General features: G+C 44.9%; 1 protein-coding gene across 1 annotated transcript in view; it reads right to left on the bottom strand.

The window, feature by feature from the left end:
• Positions 1-224: 224 nt before the first annotated feature.
• Spire1 (spire type actin nucleation factor 1) overlaps positions 225-17,174 on the bottom strand; it is a 127,863-nt gene continuing 110,913 nt past the window's right edge. The window contains exons 11-16 of the mRNA XM_029471821.1: positions 15,588-15,730; positions 9,254-9,391; positions 8,637-8,707; positions 7,009-7,036; positions 6,786-6,922; positions 225-3,427 (exon numbers count right to left, since the gene is read on the bottom strand). Of these exons, the coding sequence (XP_029327681.1) occupies positions 3,169-3,427; positions 6,786-6,922; positions 7,009-7,036; positions 8,637-8,707; positions 9,254-9,391; positions 15,588-15,730 (776 nt within the window). The 3' untranslated portion in view covers positions 225-3,168. The remainder of the gene's footprint in view (positions 3,428-6,785; positions 6,923-7,008; positions 7,037-8,636; positions 8,708-9,253; positions 9,392-15,587; positions 15,731-17,174) is intronic.

Consider the following 17,174-nt stretch of genomic DNA (forward strand, 5'->3'; position numbering starts at 1 on the left):
CTGTCTCTGCCTCCTGAGTGCTAAGAGTAAAGGTGTGCGCCGCCACCACCAGGCTTTAAAATATTTTTAAACTGCTGCTGCAAGTACCGACCTTGTCTTTACAAACTGAGTGATTTTTAAAAGCTTAATTCCTGAAAGACATCACCATTTTACAATAGGGATTCAACACAGAAGGTATGATGAAAGCCAGTTTATTTTCCCCCTTCAAAAATTCTAAAATAAAATACCTAAAGAGAGAGAGAGAGAGAGAGAGAGAGAGAGAGAAGGTCTCACTGTGTAGACCAGGCTGGCCCTTCTGGAATGCTGGAACTAAATGCGTGTGGCATCACTCCTGGCTGAAATACTCACTAGAGCACACTCAGCACTGTCGTTTTCCCTGGAATGTCAGCCATTCTCTGCTTACATTTGGGAAGCCAGGTCAGAGCCCAGTCAGTGGGACACATTTCTTCATGGTCCTTCAATGTTCAAAATTTTCTGTTTTATTTGAACAAATAGCAACATAATTTTAAAAATTCCATGTCTCCTACATTCATACCTCAAGTTCAGTCCTCCATTAGTACAGTTAGAAAAATAAAAACCTTACAGATTTCATGGCGTGATTTCACGGTATTAACCACATATCTCTTCAAAACATCATTTTTAGAATGACTGTATAGTAACTTTTGGGTTTAATTTTAAAGGGCTGAGACTTGAAATCAAGTAATTAAGGTCATTAAGTCAATGTGCAAATCAATTATTTAATTTTTGCTTATCTTGGGAGAATTAATTTCCATTGCCAATGACAGAATGACTTTCAAATATTAATGAGTATGTTACAATATTTACAAGCATTTTTACATACTCTGACCTCAAGGTCTGTGGGACCAATGGCTGGTGCTCACACCTGGAGGGGTCAGGAGGGACATTCAGATGGATTTAGGCGATGCATCAGACTCTGGGGTCAGCCATAAACAATTGTCGAACTAAGAGAGCAACATAGCAGGGAAGCAGGACAAACGGTCCTGCACAAGGTGGCTGGAGGAACAGGAGGCTCGAACTGTGTCAGCTAGGACTTTTAAAGCAAGTCACAGCAGCAGCAGCAGCTCCTTGGCTGAAAGCCCTAGCCTATGGGATCCTAGCTTGGTATGAGTGCTTGGGGCGTGGGGGGAAGAGCCAGTCTTGCACATGTCTTTTTTGGTGTCTCCCAAACAATGCTAATTTCATTTCTATACTTTCTACCTTGTCACGTACCCTTTTTCCCCACTACTTCCTGCAGGTTGTTTACTGGGCCTGGTATACACTTGAACTCTTAACATACTTGGCAAATCCCATTAATGTGCTGAAAAATTTATATCCTGATGTTCTGGTAAAGGGGTCCTAATGCCCAAACACTATGCACAGTACTGTGAGGCTGAAGGGATGAGGTCAAATCTGACTTGTGGATGTGATCTGTGACTTATGTGGGAAGTCAAACGCTAATTAATCACCATTTTACAGAAGCATGCTACCCTATGTGCATGCTTAAACCCACACAGGTATATTCCTTCTTTCTTGCTTCCTTCCAGGAACCCATTCTGGAATGTATGTATGCCTGGAGCCATAGCAGTGGTGGTCCTATCTAACTGTGGTGTAACGTTCTGGTGGTCTCAGGGAAAACTGCATAAATGGGATTCACACACTGCAATTTTTACAGCTCTTAGTCTTAAAAACAGCTGGACTGTAAGGGTTTTCTGGCGGCCCACTTCTACATGCAGTACAGATGAACTACTAACATGCATTACGTTAGTCAACTGGTAAAGTTTATTTCGTCAGTGTAAGTAATTTAAAGGCATTTACTAAACTATAAATTTCAATGCATTAGAAATGACTACTGGAATATTTCTGAGGTGTCGCTGTCAATTTAATGGGAAATGTTACTGTATCTTAATGTTGGTGAAATGCGACTGGCATGCCTTTTATCAAATGGAGATGTCATCAGTGGTGGTAATGAGGGTGGTTTGTTAGAGCTACACTGTGCATTTGCCTTCACTCATTTCCCAAACATTAGTGGTGATTTGATTGCCCAGTTATTTCTAAGCATATGGAAATGAGGGCAGCCCATGGTGCGCCACAGGAGCTGAGGAATTTCAGACACACAATACTACCTGTCAGTTGCCCTTCATCAGAAATGCAGTGACATTTATAAGATACCTAGTGCAAAAGCATCAAAAAAGTATGCATGGCAGCAGGTTCATTTTCTTGAGATTTTAAAACAGCCAAGGTTTTTCTTTTAAAATTCATTTATAAAAATAATCTTCAGTTTGAGACTCAGATACCAAACTGTGGTTAATTTAGTCATGATGGCCACACTATAAAGTTATGGAAAATGTAGGTGAAAATGTACGAGCCATAGCTCCTTTCTGCTGGCATCCCTGCTGTTACAGCCTATCAGTTAACCAAACCTGCTCATCTGCTAGATGAAATTTTAGTCTTCCTTTTTCCTCAAACTTCCACAACATTCTTAGACGTGTATTATAAAACTATTCAAAACCATAATACATTCACAATAGGGAATAAAGGCCTGTTAGCAGCTCAGGAAACACTGAGGCCTGTGCCGGGGCAGACCCTGAGCTCAGAGAAGGGCCACCCATGCGGTGTACAGCTCACATGATTGTTCTGCGCTGGATGCAGCCAGAGCCCCAAAGAGAATTATCAGCAAGGCCTTCTAGATTTGTGCTGTGAGAAGACAGCCAGCCTGGCCCGCCCCAGGGAGCCGGTGTGTGGCAGGGCTTAGGACATTATGTACATGAGCTAGGAACACTGTCACGTGGAATGCCAATATGACTTACTGCTTACAACTGTGCTAACATCGACACACTCCGTCAGACGGACTTCACACACAAGAAGCTTTGTGCCTTAGTCAGGAAATTATCCGAAGAACATTGAGGAACTGAACTAAGGAAGTTTCTAGCTTCCCTACTCACATACACAAAATCAAGTTTTAGGCTTTCTGAGTGCAAATGACCAAGTGGCTGACCTGCCTCCTACCAACCATCGGCTGATATGAACACAGCCTTGAGTCTGTGTCTCAGGTGCAGCCCAGGCCTGACCTGCTGCAGACGGAGCCTGTGAAGGAAAACCCCTGGGAAGAGTCCTGCAGCACTGCTGCACTGCCCGCTCTGCACACAAAAGAGCGGGAAGGCACAGGGCTCAGATCTCGTTGATAGTCCGTTCTGAAGGGCAGTACTCCGAGGGGCCCGCTGAGGACATGTAGAAAGACTGTGTCTTCCTTTTCAACCTGGCTCTTTTGTTGGCCAGCACCAGGCTGCGCCGGCTTGAGCTGATGATCTCGGAGATGAACTTTTTGCAGTCTACACACACCTCCATCGTGCTCCAGTCCTCCATGAGCTCTTTGGGAAACTGGAGTTCCTCATCGGACTTGTCCACAGACTTGGATTTCGTGGAGAACCTGCGGGGACGGGGGGGGGGGGCGACAAAAAATAGTTAGTATTTTTAATAGTTCAACTATTAAAAAATGATGAGAGAAAAGTCCTAAAAGAGCTGACAAAACAAACATCACAGAAAAGGGTGTTTGAGTATTTCATGTCCAGGAAAGAATTTCTTATTGCAGATAGGGTTCAAAAACCTTTTTAGAAATCAGATACATGTTTTATTAAGAAGTAATACTAGCTGAGCATCGAGGCGCACGCCTTTAATCCTAGCAGTTGGGAGGCAGAGGCAGGTGGATCTCCGAGTTTGAGGTCAGCCTGGTCTACAGAGTTCCAGGTCAGAGCTACAGAGAAACCCTGTCTGGGAGAGGGAGAGGGAGGGAGGAAGGGAGAGAGGGAGAGGGAGAGAGGGAGAGAGGGAGAGGGAGAGAAGGAAAGAGGGAGAGGGAGAGAGCGAGAAAGGGAAAGAGGGAGAGAGGGAGAGAGGGAGAGAGGGGGAGGAGGAGGGGGGAGGGGGAGAGGGAGAGGGAGAGGCAACATAGAAAAACTCTGTTTCCAAAAACACAAAACAAAAGAGAAAGAAGGAAGGAGGAGAAAGAAGAGGGGAAAGGAGATGAAGAAAAATATTAATACGCTAGGGTGGGGTGGACTTGGAGATGGCTCAAGGATTAAGAGCAGTGGTTGTTCTTCCAGAAAACATGGATCTGATTCCCAGAACCCTGCACTGGAAGCGTTAGACCATGGGGGTCTAAAGCCTTCTGGCCCCACAGGTAGCAGGCATTCAATCAGTGACCGACTTCTATGCAAGCAGAATACCCTTAAGCATAAGATAATAAAGTAGCACAAAGCAACAGATTATACCGGAGCTGAGTGATGGCTCAGCGGGTAAAGCTCACACTGTAACTGTGAAGGCAGGCGTGTCGATGCCCAGAACCCACGTCAAAGCCAGGAGGGCATGGTGGTTTGCCTGGAGTCCTGGTACTCAGGAGGCAAGGTCAGGGGACCCTGCAGCAAGAGGACAGCTAGAGGGAGCGCCCAAGTTCAGAGCCACTCTCAATGTATGTGATAGAGAGTGACTGAGGAAGACACCACTCATCAACCTCTGACCTTACATGGACACTTGTGTGCCAGTACACACGCAAACACATACCTAAACACAAAACCAAGCCAACAGCAGAAACCAGTACTGTGGCTGGGGGCTGCTTGGCTGTTCCATGGTAAACTTGCCTGGGGAGAGAACCCCTGGGTTTAACCCCAGCACCACCACAGCAAGAAACAAAGAAAATGAGATCACTGCAAATTCTCATCTCTTCTAGAATTTTTGGAATATACGGTGTCCAGGTATTTTCTTGATCACCACACATCATGGACTAAAGTTTTAAACACCTAAATGAAATACAAAATTGTGTTGCAAACACTCTATTGATGATCCAGAAGGACTTCAAGGTCTTTTCCAAGGTCCAGTCCCCTGTGTGTCATTACCAACCAACATTAGTAAGTGCTAGACGGCAGGTGAGACTACAGGAAGTTAAAGAACTTATGTGTCTTACTCTGAAAAACCCCTTTCACCATGTTATGTGTTAGGCTCTCGCTATCAGTGTGCATTTACTTTCCCCCAACAATTCTGTTGGAGTAACCAGCTAGGTGGATCCAGAGAGCTGAATTATAATCATGTTTTTAAGTCTGGCTGAGGTAATAATCAAACTGGGGGTCATCTAACTCACTTCTCTATCAACCAACTATTTCCAAAAGGGGAAAGCAAAAGGAAGACACAGGTTCAAAGTCATCACTGAAGAGAAGAAACATTCTGGGCCATTGATGGCTGTCCTAGGCGCGTCCCTGTCCCACCAGTGTTCACTATGGGCACCCGAGTACCCGGAGAGCAAGCCGGGACCCAGAGCTTCACAGATTATGTATTAATGCATGCGGCTTTCTCACCCACAGCCCAGAGCCAGGGGTCTCTTGGCCCAGCTAGCACGTGGCCTGACTGGACTTTCCCTTTCTGTTAAGAACAACCGCTGTGGCTGGAGGGATGGCTCACGGGTAAGAGCACGGACTGCTCTTCCAGAGGTCCTGAGTTCAAGTCCCAGCAACCACACGGCAGCTCACAACCATCTGTAATGGGGTCTGATGCACTCTTCTGGTGGGTCTGAAGACAGCAACAGTGTACTCACATACATAAAATAAATAAATCTTAAAAAAAAAAAAAAAAAAAAGAACGACACTGCCTTACCATGTATAGAATGCAATGGTTTGAGACTCTGTTCTTGGCATAAAGCTTTATCTATGCCTTTACACTAAGTAGAGCCGCTCAGAACTATAGCACATGTTAAAAACACACGTGTCAACAGATTTTTGTCTTTAAGTAAGATTAGACCAGACTGGGGGGAACAAAGGACTTTTTTTTTTTTTTTTTTTTTTTTTTGCTGTTGTTTTGTTTTGTGGTAGGCTCTTGGGAAACCTAAACTGCCCTCACTCATTATATATCTGAAGATGAACTGTAATTTATTTTTTAAGATTTATTTTCTTCTGTGCATGAGTGTTTGGCCTCCATCTATATGTATAGTGCCTGTACAGGCCAAAACAGCAACAAAACCCCTAGACCTGGAATTATAGTTGTGAGGCTCATGTCTGTGCTTGGCCCTGAACTCAGGTCCTCTGCAAGCCCCCAGGGGTCATCAGCTGATAGAGGTCCAAAGGTCGAAGCAAGCAGAGACACAGAGCCCTGTGAGTGTGTGGTGACGATGACGCACGGGGACCAGCTGCATGGAAGCAGATCAAGCTCACTTCGGGTGACTCCAGGCTTCTGCAGTTCTGGGGATGGAAGTGCTAAGAGTGTCCAGAAGGCTTAAGAAGCTGAGGTGCCTCATTACCATGGAGAAGCTTTTCAGGAATCCCAGTGCTGGCCGAACTGGTTCTAATCCGGAGACAGGAAGTTGAACCTGTAATCTAGTTAAGGCTAAGTAATGTTCCACAGGGAGAGGTATGTGTGGGGTTTTAAACTCCTCAGACAAAGTCAGAGAAGGAGAAGCCAGCTCTTCAATCCCACTGACTTCCTTTCCAATCTTGCTGTCTCCCTCTCCCAACTGTTGAGATCACAGGCATGGCTCATTTAGCCTAAAAGTCAGTTTTAAAGATGTCTTTGAAAAGGTATAAAAGTTATTTCAAAATCTAATTGAAACAAAGCTACACTAAAATAACTTTTAAGTAACTATCATTTATGACCTGAAAAGTACCTTGGGAGCCTCTGAAGAATTCAAACCAATGACCTGGCAACATGCACTGGCCCAAGTCCTAGCTAGCCGTGGTCATGACCACCCTAACCCCCAGCACTCTTTCTTCAGAGGATGCTCTTGAAGATCCAGGGCCCCTGCTCACCTGGCGATACTTCGAAGCGGTCGATGGTGACTAGTGGAGGGTTTTTCCGACCTCGAACAACTTTCCCCCCTTTGCAAGGCAGAAGGTCCCAAAGAGAAGATAGGTAGAGTGGAGTATGGCTTGGAAGGCAGCCGCATCTGTTATCCCGAATGAGAGAGAGAATGAGCTCAGGGCACACAGAGGCGGTAAGCAGATGGACTGAACTTCATTGAGCTAAGCTTACCTTTTTGCAACACTGTGAGCACACGGGCCTGTGTACAAAACAAGAAGTATTACTTTCTGGGAAATAGAGGATGTAAGTGAAGCCAAGGTTACAGAGCTATGCACTTCTGTCAGGCATTATCCTTCTGTTGCAATGTAGTGAGTGATACAAGTATAGACTGCCAAAGAGACAATCTATAAAATTTAGCTATTACACTGTCTCATAAAAACAGGATCAGCTAGCCGGACAGTGGTGGCACACACCTTTAATCCCAGTACTCAAGAGGCAGAGGCAGGAGGATCTCTGTGAGTTCAAGTCCAGCCTGCACTACTGTGTGAGTTCCAGGACGGTCAAGGCTACACAAAGAAACCTTGTCTTCAAAAACTAAAAGCCAAAAACCAAACCAAATAACAACATAAACCAGGTTTAGCCAAGCACGGTGGCTCATGCCTGTAATCCTGGTACGTGGGAAGCAGAAAGGGAGACTGCTGAGAGTCTGAGGCCAACTGCAGCCTCACAAGGAGTTCTAGGCCAATGTATAATACAATATGATCTATCTTAAAAACAACCAACCAAAAAAGGCTGTGGGGTGGTCTGGAGAGATGGCCCAGTAGCTAAGAGTGCTTCCCACTCTTCTGAAGAAAGGGCCTGAGCTCAGCTCCCTGCACCCATATTAGGAGGCTCACTATGGATATAACTCCAGATCCAAGGGATCCATGCCCCTGGCCTCCCTGGCACTTGCACTATGGGGGTTCACTCACAGAGTACACATCCATGCACATAAGTCAGAATAATATAAAGAAATCTTTTGTTGTTGTTGTTGTTGTTTTGAGACAGTCTAGTAAGACTGCCTGTCCTGAACTCACCAGGCTGGCCTTAAACTCACAGATCACTTCCTACCTTTGAATACTGGGATTGAAAGGCCTGTGCCAACCACCTAAAATTTAACCTCAAAATAAGAACAGTAACAACAATCAATCAACCAGACAAACAAATAAAGAAGACCAACTCCAGGGATCATATAAGAACCATAGCTGGTTTTTGGTTTTGTTCTGTCCAAGAATGGCAGCGTCATTTTGCTTATATAAGAGAAACCAACCAGGCATAGCACTATGCACCCATACCCCAGCACCTGGGAGGTGGAGGCAGGAGGATCAGGACCTGAAGATCACCCGGAACTATGGAATGAGTGACCACATGAACTCTCCTTTCAATACCAACAACAAAGAAGAAAGAAGTAACATGCACTTGGGAGGCAGAGGCAGGCGGATTTCTGAGTTCGAGGCCAGCCTGGTCTACAAAGTGAGTTCCAGGACAGCCAGGGCTATACAAAGAAACCCTNGAGGCAGGCGGATTTCTGAGTTCGAGGCCAGCCTGGTCTACAAAGTGAGTTCCAGGACAGCCAGGGCTATACAAAGAAACCCTGTCTCGAAAAACCAACCAACCAAACAAACAAACAAGCCCCCCCCCCCCCAAAAAAAAGTAACATGCAGAGTGACATTTGTTCCCATGTGCCAAGCTGGTAAGTAGGCACAGAGCAAAGCTACAGAGCAGGCCACCTCTAACCCCACTCCTGACTGGGAAAAGATGGAACCAACAAGGCAAGTGCATCTCTGTGCTGTCAGACTCCCCAGTGACAAAAGCCTTACCTCTTACAGAACTGACAGGTGTAAGACCAGGTGAAGAAGGAAAACCTCCGCGTTCGGCAACAGAAGCAGAGCTAAAAAATACAAAGTCAAAGGAGAAGAGAAGTGGGGCCACTGCTTGCAGGCTCCTGGGCTAGACCCACTTCCTGGTCATCTACAGATGTTCCAGGTATATTTGCAGAAAGATGCGGCTGAGGAACAGAACCCTGGCTTATGCTTGGCTCCGACACTTAACCCAGTTCTATGTTTAATGACAGTTCTTCAAAACTAACAAATGGTCACAGTGCTCAAGCACCTCATGGTCTCAGGATCAGTTCTGAGGGAAAGTAACTCCTGCTTCTCAGGCATGCTTTCTTTCCTCATCTCTTAAAAGTACAACTCAAGAAGCCATGCTACAATCTTTTAGAGTGGTTTTTAAACTCTCCACTAATTTTGCCAAGGGAGAAACAAAAATCCCCTCTTGTAAATGAGGAAGAGCAGGGATCAGCCTAAATATAAATGGCTCACCATCAAGACCCCAAAAGCCCTGTATCACCTGGCTAGCACACGGGCCTCTTACACAAGACCGGGACTGGGACTGGCCATTCTTACACTGGTCAATCAACGTTAAAGAGATCTACCTTTCCTTTTTTCAGGGCAGTGTAGACATCCTTATACTGTTGGTACTTTTCCAGCTCTGCTTTCACCAGGACCTGACGGATGTGCATCACTTCCTCCACAGTGAGAGCGAGGCACTCCACTGGGTAGCAGAATTCCTCCTGCAATTCAAAGTTCCTCGTGAGTAAGGAGCGCCAGCCCTGCTCTGGAGCTGCTGCGCTCCCTTCAAACCAGACACCTGGTTAGTAGCTTCAGAGGACAGGATTCCCATGATCACTGGGACAGAGCTGGCTCCCTCTGGGTACCACATCACTCCTAAGTGCACTGAAGAAAACAGGACCTTGGCCAGAGTGAAGCACTGTAGTCTATTGCAGTTTCTAATGGACCAGAGTTCCTCGCATTTACGTCAGGTATTTTGCCTCTAGCAGAGTTGAAATGTCGAGAAAGCATTGTTATTCTAAACCAGTTTCGTGTCACAAATGATTATGCAAATGTGCTGTGAGCTACACACTATTGGAAATGCAGCAAGTCCACAAGTTTGGTCCTGTTTTCAAAACTGCAGGATTTTATTTGTGGTACCCAGAAGAGCCAAGTGAAGGTGGTTAGTAATTTATACGGAGAAGCACTACTGAGCGATCAGTTACATCAGCACACTTTCAAAAATCCCTAAAGCCTGAGTGGAATCCTAACAGGAAGCGGGAGGTGGGACAGCTTCCTGCGAAGCCCAGCTCTCCCGCTACCCCAGGCCTTTTCAACAATTGCTGAATGCACAGTCAGCACTGACAGAGAAAGAGCCTTGCATGATAAATATTTATGTTGGCTTCTTATGTTAATGGATTCCTTACAAACAGCTGTGAAAAATGTTGATGTAACTGATCCACTGAATAAGAGCCTCGAACCAGCCTTTCTCCATCCGGTGCTGTTGATTGGAGGATCTAAGAGAAAGACAGAACAGCCCCGAGCACTCAGGCCCTGCCAGGCTTCAAGGGACCATTGTGGTGTATTGACACTGAAACTCAATGTTCTCAGCACACACATTACAATTCACTCCCACACCACAGCACTGCTCCCAGGCATTCTGGAACCAAACAAGCCAAGTGAGAAAGCACATGACCACAGGGCAGTCAGTTCGTGGAGTTTTAACATTCAGTTCTGTCTTTCAATCAGAGAGAAACAAAAGTAAATCTAGGTTGCAAACTTGACAAACATTAGCATTTACTTAAAAAAGAAAAAAAGAAAGTAGTCTGATTAACTTCAAACAGAGTCCGCTTCAGTTAACTTAAGGAAGGCTGGGCTGGCTTTAGACTACTTGGGAAAGAACCATGCAGTTGAGTTGTTAAGAGGCCCTTCTCCGTAGGTAGCTGGGGGCCTGACTTTGCTGAAGACTGAGTCATTTACTTTAAGATGCCAACAATGAGCATTCAAAAAGAGCTGCCCACCTCACAGTTTCACATCTAGTGGGAATAGCTTTCAGCGATGACAGTTAAGCAGGATGCTCCATATATATCTGCTTGTTTAACCAAGAGAACAGTCATGACACCTCCAGTTAGGCCAATTATGCGGGTAGTGAATGAGCAGTGTTGGCTGAGGTCCATGCTTGTTCTGCTTGAACTCTTGTAGACGGTTTCCTATCAGTATTGAATAAAAGGTGGCTGACAGCTAACTATGACAAAACTGCTAAACTGCACCAAATACTGTACTAATCCAACCAACCAACCAACCTAATCTAAGTGTTCAGATCCCTGTGCCCGCAGATCCCTGGCTGCAAAGTGTTTTCACGTGGGGACCGACAGCTATGCAACCAGCTGACAGCTGTGTTCCATCCTTCTCTGCAGTCTAGATCACGAGACAGCTCCCTCTGTCAAGTGCACACTCAACTTTCGGCTCTGAACCATTTTAAACCCGTACTGCACAGAACATTGTAAGAAATCACGAAGTTTGCTCATTTTCTTACTCTTTTTAGAATTTTCATTCACACTATCCCTTAATAAAATGATTTCCATCAAGTCAAATGCTAATGTTTTAATTCTGTAGCTTGCCCAAGGACAACAAGACTTTAATGCAACATGAAATAAAAAAGATCAACTGTGGCTAGAACAGTTTTAGTTATTTTTCCAATTGACAAGAATATTGAAGAGAGTGCCTTGTCCACCGTGACTTGCACTGCCCTTCTATGGTTCCGTGGGCTGGCGATGTGGCCAGCCTGACACCATCACCCCTTGAGCTCTATGTCCCAAAGTCACTCAACATGTGGGGGAGAGCAGCAAAGGCACTGACAGCGGGGGCAGTTATGCCACAGCTTATTTACATGCTTACAAGTTCAGTCTTACTGAACATTCCGGTTATACCTTAACCAGACAAGGAGAGTCAGAATGAGGCAGCACAGAAACCAGAGAGCAGAAGGTGAAACTCTGATTATTAGTTACTGGGCTGCAGAGAATTGAGATCTATCAATCTGTCTGTCTGTCTGTCTGCCTGCCTGCCTATCTATCTATCTATCTATCTATCTATCTATCTATCTATCTATCTATCTATCTAGATATGTATCAACATTCGGGACGTGGGGCACAAGTATAGCACAGTGAGGGTGTGGACGGATCACTTGTGCTTCTTTTCCTCCACCATGTGGGTCCTTGGGGATTGAACTCAGCCAGTCAGGATTGGTAGGCAACAAATGCCTTAACGTGCAGGCTTCAAAACCAGATACCTTTCACATAATGGCTTCAGTTACAAAGAAGCCTCACACTCCAATCGTAAATATTTAAAAGCCATTCAAAGAGAGGCCAATTTAAATAGAAAAACTTGAGTTATATTTCATCACTCCTTCAAATTAAATTTTAAAACTCAAAGTAAATTTGCTTTTTGCTTAAAACAGTCTATGGACTTCATGTAGCTATTTCTGTTTGAGGGTGTTCATAATAAAATGTCAACAAGTGGAAATAAGAGGTCCACCCATTCTGTCTATAGAGCTAATCTGAGGTTAGGTGGGGAGTGTCAGACAGACAGACAGACAAATGACAAAGTTAAGGGTAAGGCTCACTGTGCCTTATGCCTTTTACATTCAGATGAGTCACAGAGATGAGCAAAAAAGACCACAGTTGCTGGGTCATCTGTCTGTCCAGAGCTTGTTCTATAACACAGGTTCTTGAAGAGCCAGGTCCTTGCTGCTCTCTACCACTGGGGAATGAGTGGGGGACTAAATGTGGTTTTTTGAAAACATTCAAATGATAGTAAGATTTATTATTCTGTGAGGAAAAAAATCCCAAAAAAGTAATGAGAAATAGTAAAAAATGTTTTGAATAACTATCAGTAAAAAGACAACTCACAAGATGAGCAATAGTGACACATGCCTTTAATCCCAGCACTTGGGAGGTAGAGGCAGCCGGATTTTTGAGTTCAAGGCCAGCCTGGTCTACAGAGTGAGTTCCAGGACAGCCAGGGCTACACAGAGAAACCCTGTCTCCAAAAACCAAAAACCAAAACCCCAAAACAAAACAAACAAACAAACAAAAAGACTTCTCTCTCTAGAGAAGCTGCCCTCTGAGGGGGTTGGGTATTGGGACACAGAGCTGCCTATGAAGTGTGGAGGAAACATCAGGGGCGCACCTGCCCCTCTATAGGTGTGGCAGGCTATCCACCATGGCTGCTGGGCCAGCAGGGGCTGGTCTGCCAGCTGGGTGGGTGAATAAACCCTTCCCAAAACTCCCCTGGTGAGAAAGCATGAGTCAGGAGGAAGCCATGCCCTGCTGACATGACAGGGAGCCATTTCCAGACACCGACACCCACAGGCTCTCTAGCTGATGCTGCATTTTGAGTTTGTTGTCCTTTCAGCTATTTTCTTCTCCATTGAGATCACAGCATTGATCTATGCGTCCTATACAAGATTGGAATCAGCAGTCAAAAGCAAAGTGCCCATCTGAGCTGTTAATTCTCGCAGAGTATAGTAGCTGAGGTATCACCGTCAGAGAGAGAGAGAGAGAGAGAGAGAGTGTAAAGAAATTCCCAGAACCAGCAGAAAGAGGCCAACCTTTGAGGGTTTCCACCTGCTGGTAAAAGCTCTCTCAAACAGATAATACATAGCCCCTGCTACCCCAAACATGGCTGCTTCAAAAGGATGAGAGCTCAGCAGAGAAGCTGTTTGTATGGTAGAGAAAAGTGGTCGGAAAGGCGTCCTGGGCCATACACCGGTTATCCTAGGAACCTGAACAATGGAAGGGAAAAAGAAAACAGCAGGGAAAGAAAAGGAGAAAATACTGAACAAGTGACCTGCAAACGCAATTACAGACTGTGAAAGAAAAACAAAACAAAGCAAAACAGAAACCACCGGATGGCAATGGTTGGTCTACATCCCACTCATTTCACTATCGGGAACCAAGCAGTAAACCAGCAGAGACACTTAGGGGTCTGTTACACTGCTGTAACCTGGTGGTCTGTGAGCACCCATTCTCCCAAAAGAGGCTGGCTGAGATGCAGGACTCACAAGCCCACCTGACGTGCCTGGGAAGATCCTTAAAGACAACTGTGTTTCACTTGAATGGGCAATCAACATTCATAATTGACCAAATAATAAAAAAACATTTAACATAATAAAATGTGTTAACTGCAATAACATCCTGACATTTTTGGTTGGAGGGATGAACGTGAAACTATTCCTAACTGGCCTGCAGAGCGCAGTTGAAGTTTCCCATGCCATCCTGTAAGAACTCCACTGTTAGGGATTTTCACAAATTCACCAAGCTACTTAGAGAAGTTATCAGTGAGAAAAGCCATTGTATGGAGGAGGCTTTCTTTCTCTCAGCTGGTGCCCCTGTGCACTTGAGGGAGCTACCCCCAGCATGCCCTCCTTCCCTGCCCTTTAACCTGCACTATCTGTGTGGCTCAGGGCTCCTTTCCTGCTGCCTGTTCCCAAGGCCCTTCTCAGTGACTCTAAATACATTTCTTTGTTTTCTCCCCCTTCTCCACAGAGACAGCTCACAATCTGACCAAGCACACACCATAGTTCACCTTCACCAGCAAACAGTCTCTGTGTGCACTGAATGTGGCTGCAGGTCTTGGCATTGCTCATTATCAGATCAAACTACTTTGTAGAAATCTATAGCTTCTTTATGCTGATCTCTCTCTCCCGCCCTCCCCCAACCCCAGACATGGTCTCATGGAACCTAGGAGGCTGGCTTCAAATTTACTATGTAGCCAAGGGTGACCTTGAACTTCTGATCTTCATTGCCTCTGCTTCCCAAGTGTTGGAATTACAGGTGTGCATCACCACATCCAGCTGTGTAACGGTAATAATTTACTCATACTGGCTAACAGAGTTTGGATTTTAAAGGCTGAGCTTATGGTGCTGAGTTATTTTATAGCTGGTAGGCCATTAACCAGGCTGCATTTCACCAAAGAGCAGTTTCTATCTTTAAAACAAATTCATACTCTGTAGCCCAGGTTGGCCTGGAACTCGTGGTGACCCTGTACATGTTAGGAGTACCGCGTACAACCTTAAGTCAGGCAAGAACGGCGGCTCAGAGACTATGTAGGCGTTAGAAAAATCTCAACAACAACAAAAAAAAATGGCCATCACCCCATGAATTCTTTAACAGTATCATTTTGGAGTAGAGGTGACAACAAATGCCAGCACTCTAAGCTCTGCTCATACTTCCTGTCTACACTGACAACTGTGTCCCCTCCTTGAAGGAAAGGCATCTCTTGCTGCCTCCTTTGAACACTTATGACTCATCACAGGTAAAGCTGGAGTGGGCAGCATGGTCATGTGATTTTCGGTCTGAGTATCTGAAAGAAAACATTAGCTATTAGACTGTGGGTACAATGTCGGTGGACACATTGCACCTTGCTGTGCTTTGGAAGTTCATGAGGGAAACCAGAAGGAAATTCTGCAGACGCATCCGGCTGCTAAGTCAACAACTCGTCTTTGTGTGCCTCCCTACTGTAAGGAGCAGTTGGAAGCTGTGAAGCAGCTCACAGAGCAGCTCTGTCCCTGCATTACAGACACACTAGACCACAAGTCACAATGGTTATGTGTGCTCAAAACTCTCCTGTTTTGCTCAGATAAAAAAATCTACTCAGTCAGATTATGTTAAGACTTTTTTTTTTTGACAGTTTTAAGTAGACTAGTATCCTCTAAGAGAAAGAAGACATTTCTTTAATAATAACTCACCTATAAAGCTTTTGAAATGAGTACTCAAAGTAAAGCAAAGACTGGCCCAGTGCAGCCAGAGCCCCTCCCCTTCGACACTGAGCAGAGAGATGTTAGAGCCCGTGCTAACTTGTAGGGGCTTTCTCCTCGTTATCTGGAAAACAGGCTTCCTGCCTTCCTAGGCACGTCCCTGTTCATCTTTTGGTACTTACAAGAGACCGTGAGCTCTGCCTGGATGGTGGCAGAAACTGCCTCACGTTCGTAGGTGTTTCCTTCTCAATGGAGTGGCGCCTCTGCGGTGGCTGCCTTCTCTCTGGCTGGGGTGTTGATGAGATGGGCAAGAATTTTGGAGGCTCTAAAGATTTAACCAAATAAATGAACTCTCTTATAAAATAAAATCGTGGTTTCTGAATTTCCTAACAGATAACCTTTTGCACTGTGCAATGACACTGCATTCAGACGGAGAACTTATTTTAGTAGAGAGCTATTTTAAGGTGGCAGCTCAGGAGAAACAGACAGATTTGTTCCAAATATTGTTTGAAAGATAAACTTGCTACAGAAACAGCAAGGAAAATGGGGGAAGGGAGAGTTCTATCCAAGCTCCCATTAGAACACATTACGATCAGCCTTAAGGTGTGTGTGTGCAGACGCACTCATGCTACTTCCATAAACTCTCCAACTGAGCTCTCTAGTCCTACTTTAAAAACACAGGAATACTTATATTTTGTATGGCTCAAAAGAAACCCAAACTATCCCAAAATCCTTTCACATTCTTGGGCCTGCTGAACAGGCTATACCCTAAACTGGCTAGCAGTGCTCAGAATAATCTTTAGCACGAATGATTCTGGATTCATTATGTGAAAGCATACAGATGTTAGAAATAAGCTATGAAGTCATAGCTTTATTTAGCACTTCCTCTTACTCTACTTGCAAAGCAGGGCTGCGTCATGCAGTGGGGAGGAAGGAGAGAATCGATACAGCTAAGTGGGATCCATGTCTTTGAATCAGCCCATGAAGGCAAGCTACTAAGGCAAACAAAAGACTAGAAGTAATTTCCAGTCAATAAATTATACTGAAATTCATCACACAATTTGATGGGTACTCTATAATACTTATTTACTTATTCATTCATTTTGAAACAGGATCTCATGTAGTCCAGGCTGGCCTCAAAGCTACTACATGGCTGAGGATGACCTCAAACTACTGATCTGACCCTATCAACGCTCCCTCCTGAGTGTTCTGATTATAAGCTGGCACCACCATACCTGGATTTATTCAGTGTTAAAGTTCAGGCCTCCGTGCAGACTAGGCGATCATCACTCTTCCACTGGGCTAAAGCTCCAGCTCTAGCCTCTGTAATATGCAATGGGCCTGGCCAAGTACTAATCACAGGTAATAACCAAAGCCAACTCTTACTGACTTAACTTTTCTCATTTAGAATGTGTGTGTGTCTGTGTGCTATGTGATAAGAACACAGATGTGCACCTGCAACAGCCAGTTCTCCCCGTCACCATGGGATCTATGGGAAGAACTCAGGTTGCTATGCTTGCATGACGAGTGCTTTTACCCTCTGAGTCATCTTGTCTGTCCCCGACCCCCACTGTTTTTTATATAGTCTGTTTAAGTAACTGAAATGCTATGTAATTCTAGCACTTGGGAAGGAGAGTCAGGAGGATCAAGAGTTCAAGGCCAGACTTAGCTATGTATCAAGTTCAAGGCCACCCTGCAGTATATGAGACTGCTTCAAAAGAATTTGGAAAATCAAGCGAACATTCTAAGAATATTTTATATTTTTTGTT

Source organism: Mus caroli, chromosome 18, assembly GCF_900094665.2.
Source record: "Mus caroli chromosome 18, CAROLI_EIJ_v1.1, whole genome shotgun sequence".
NCBI classification, from domain to species: Eukaryota; Metazoa; Chordata; class Mammalia; order Rodentia; family Muridae; genus Mus; species Mus caroli.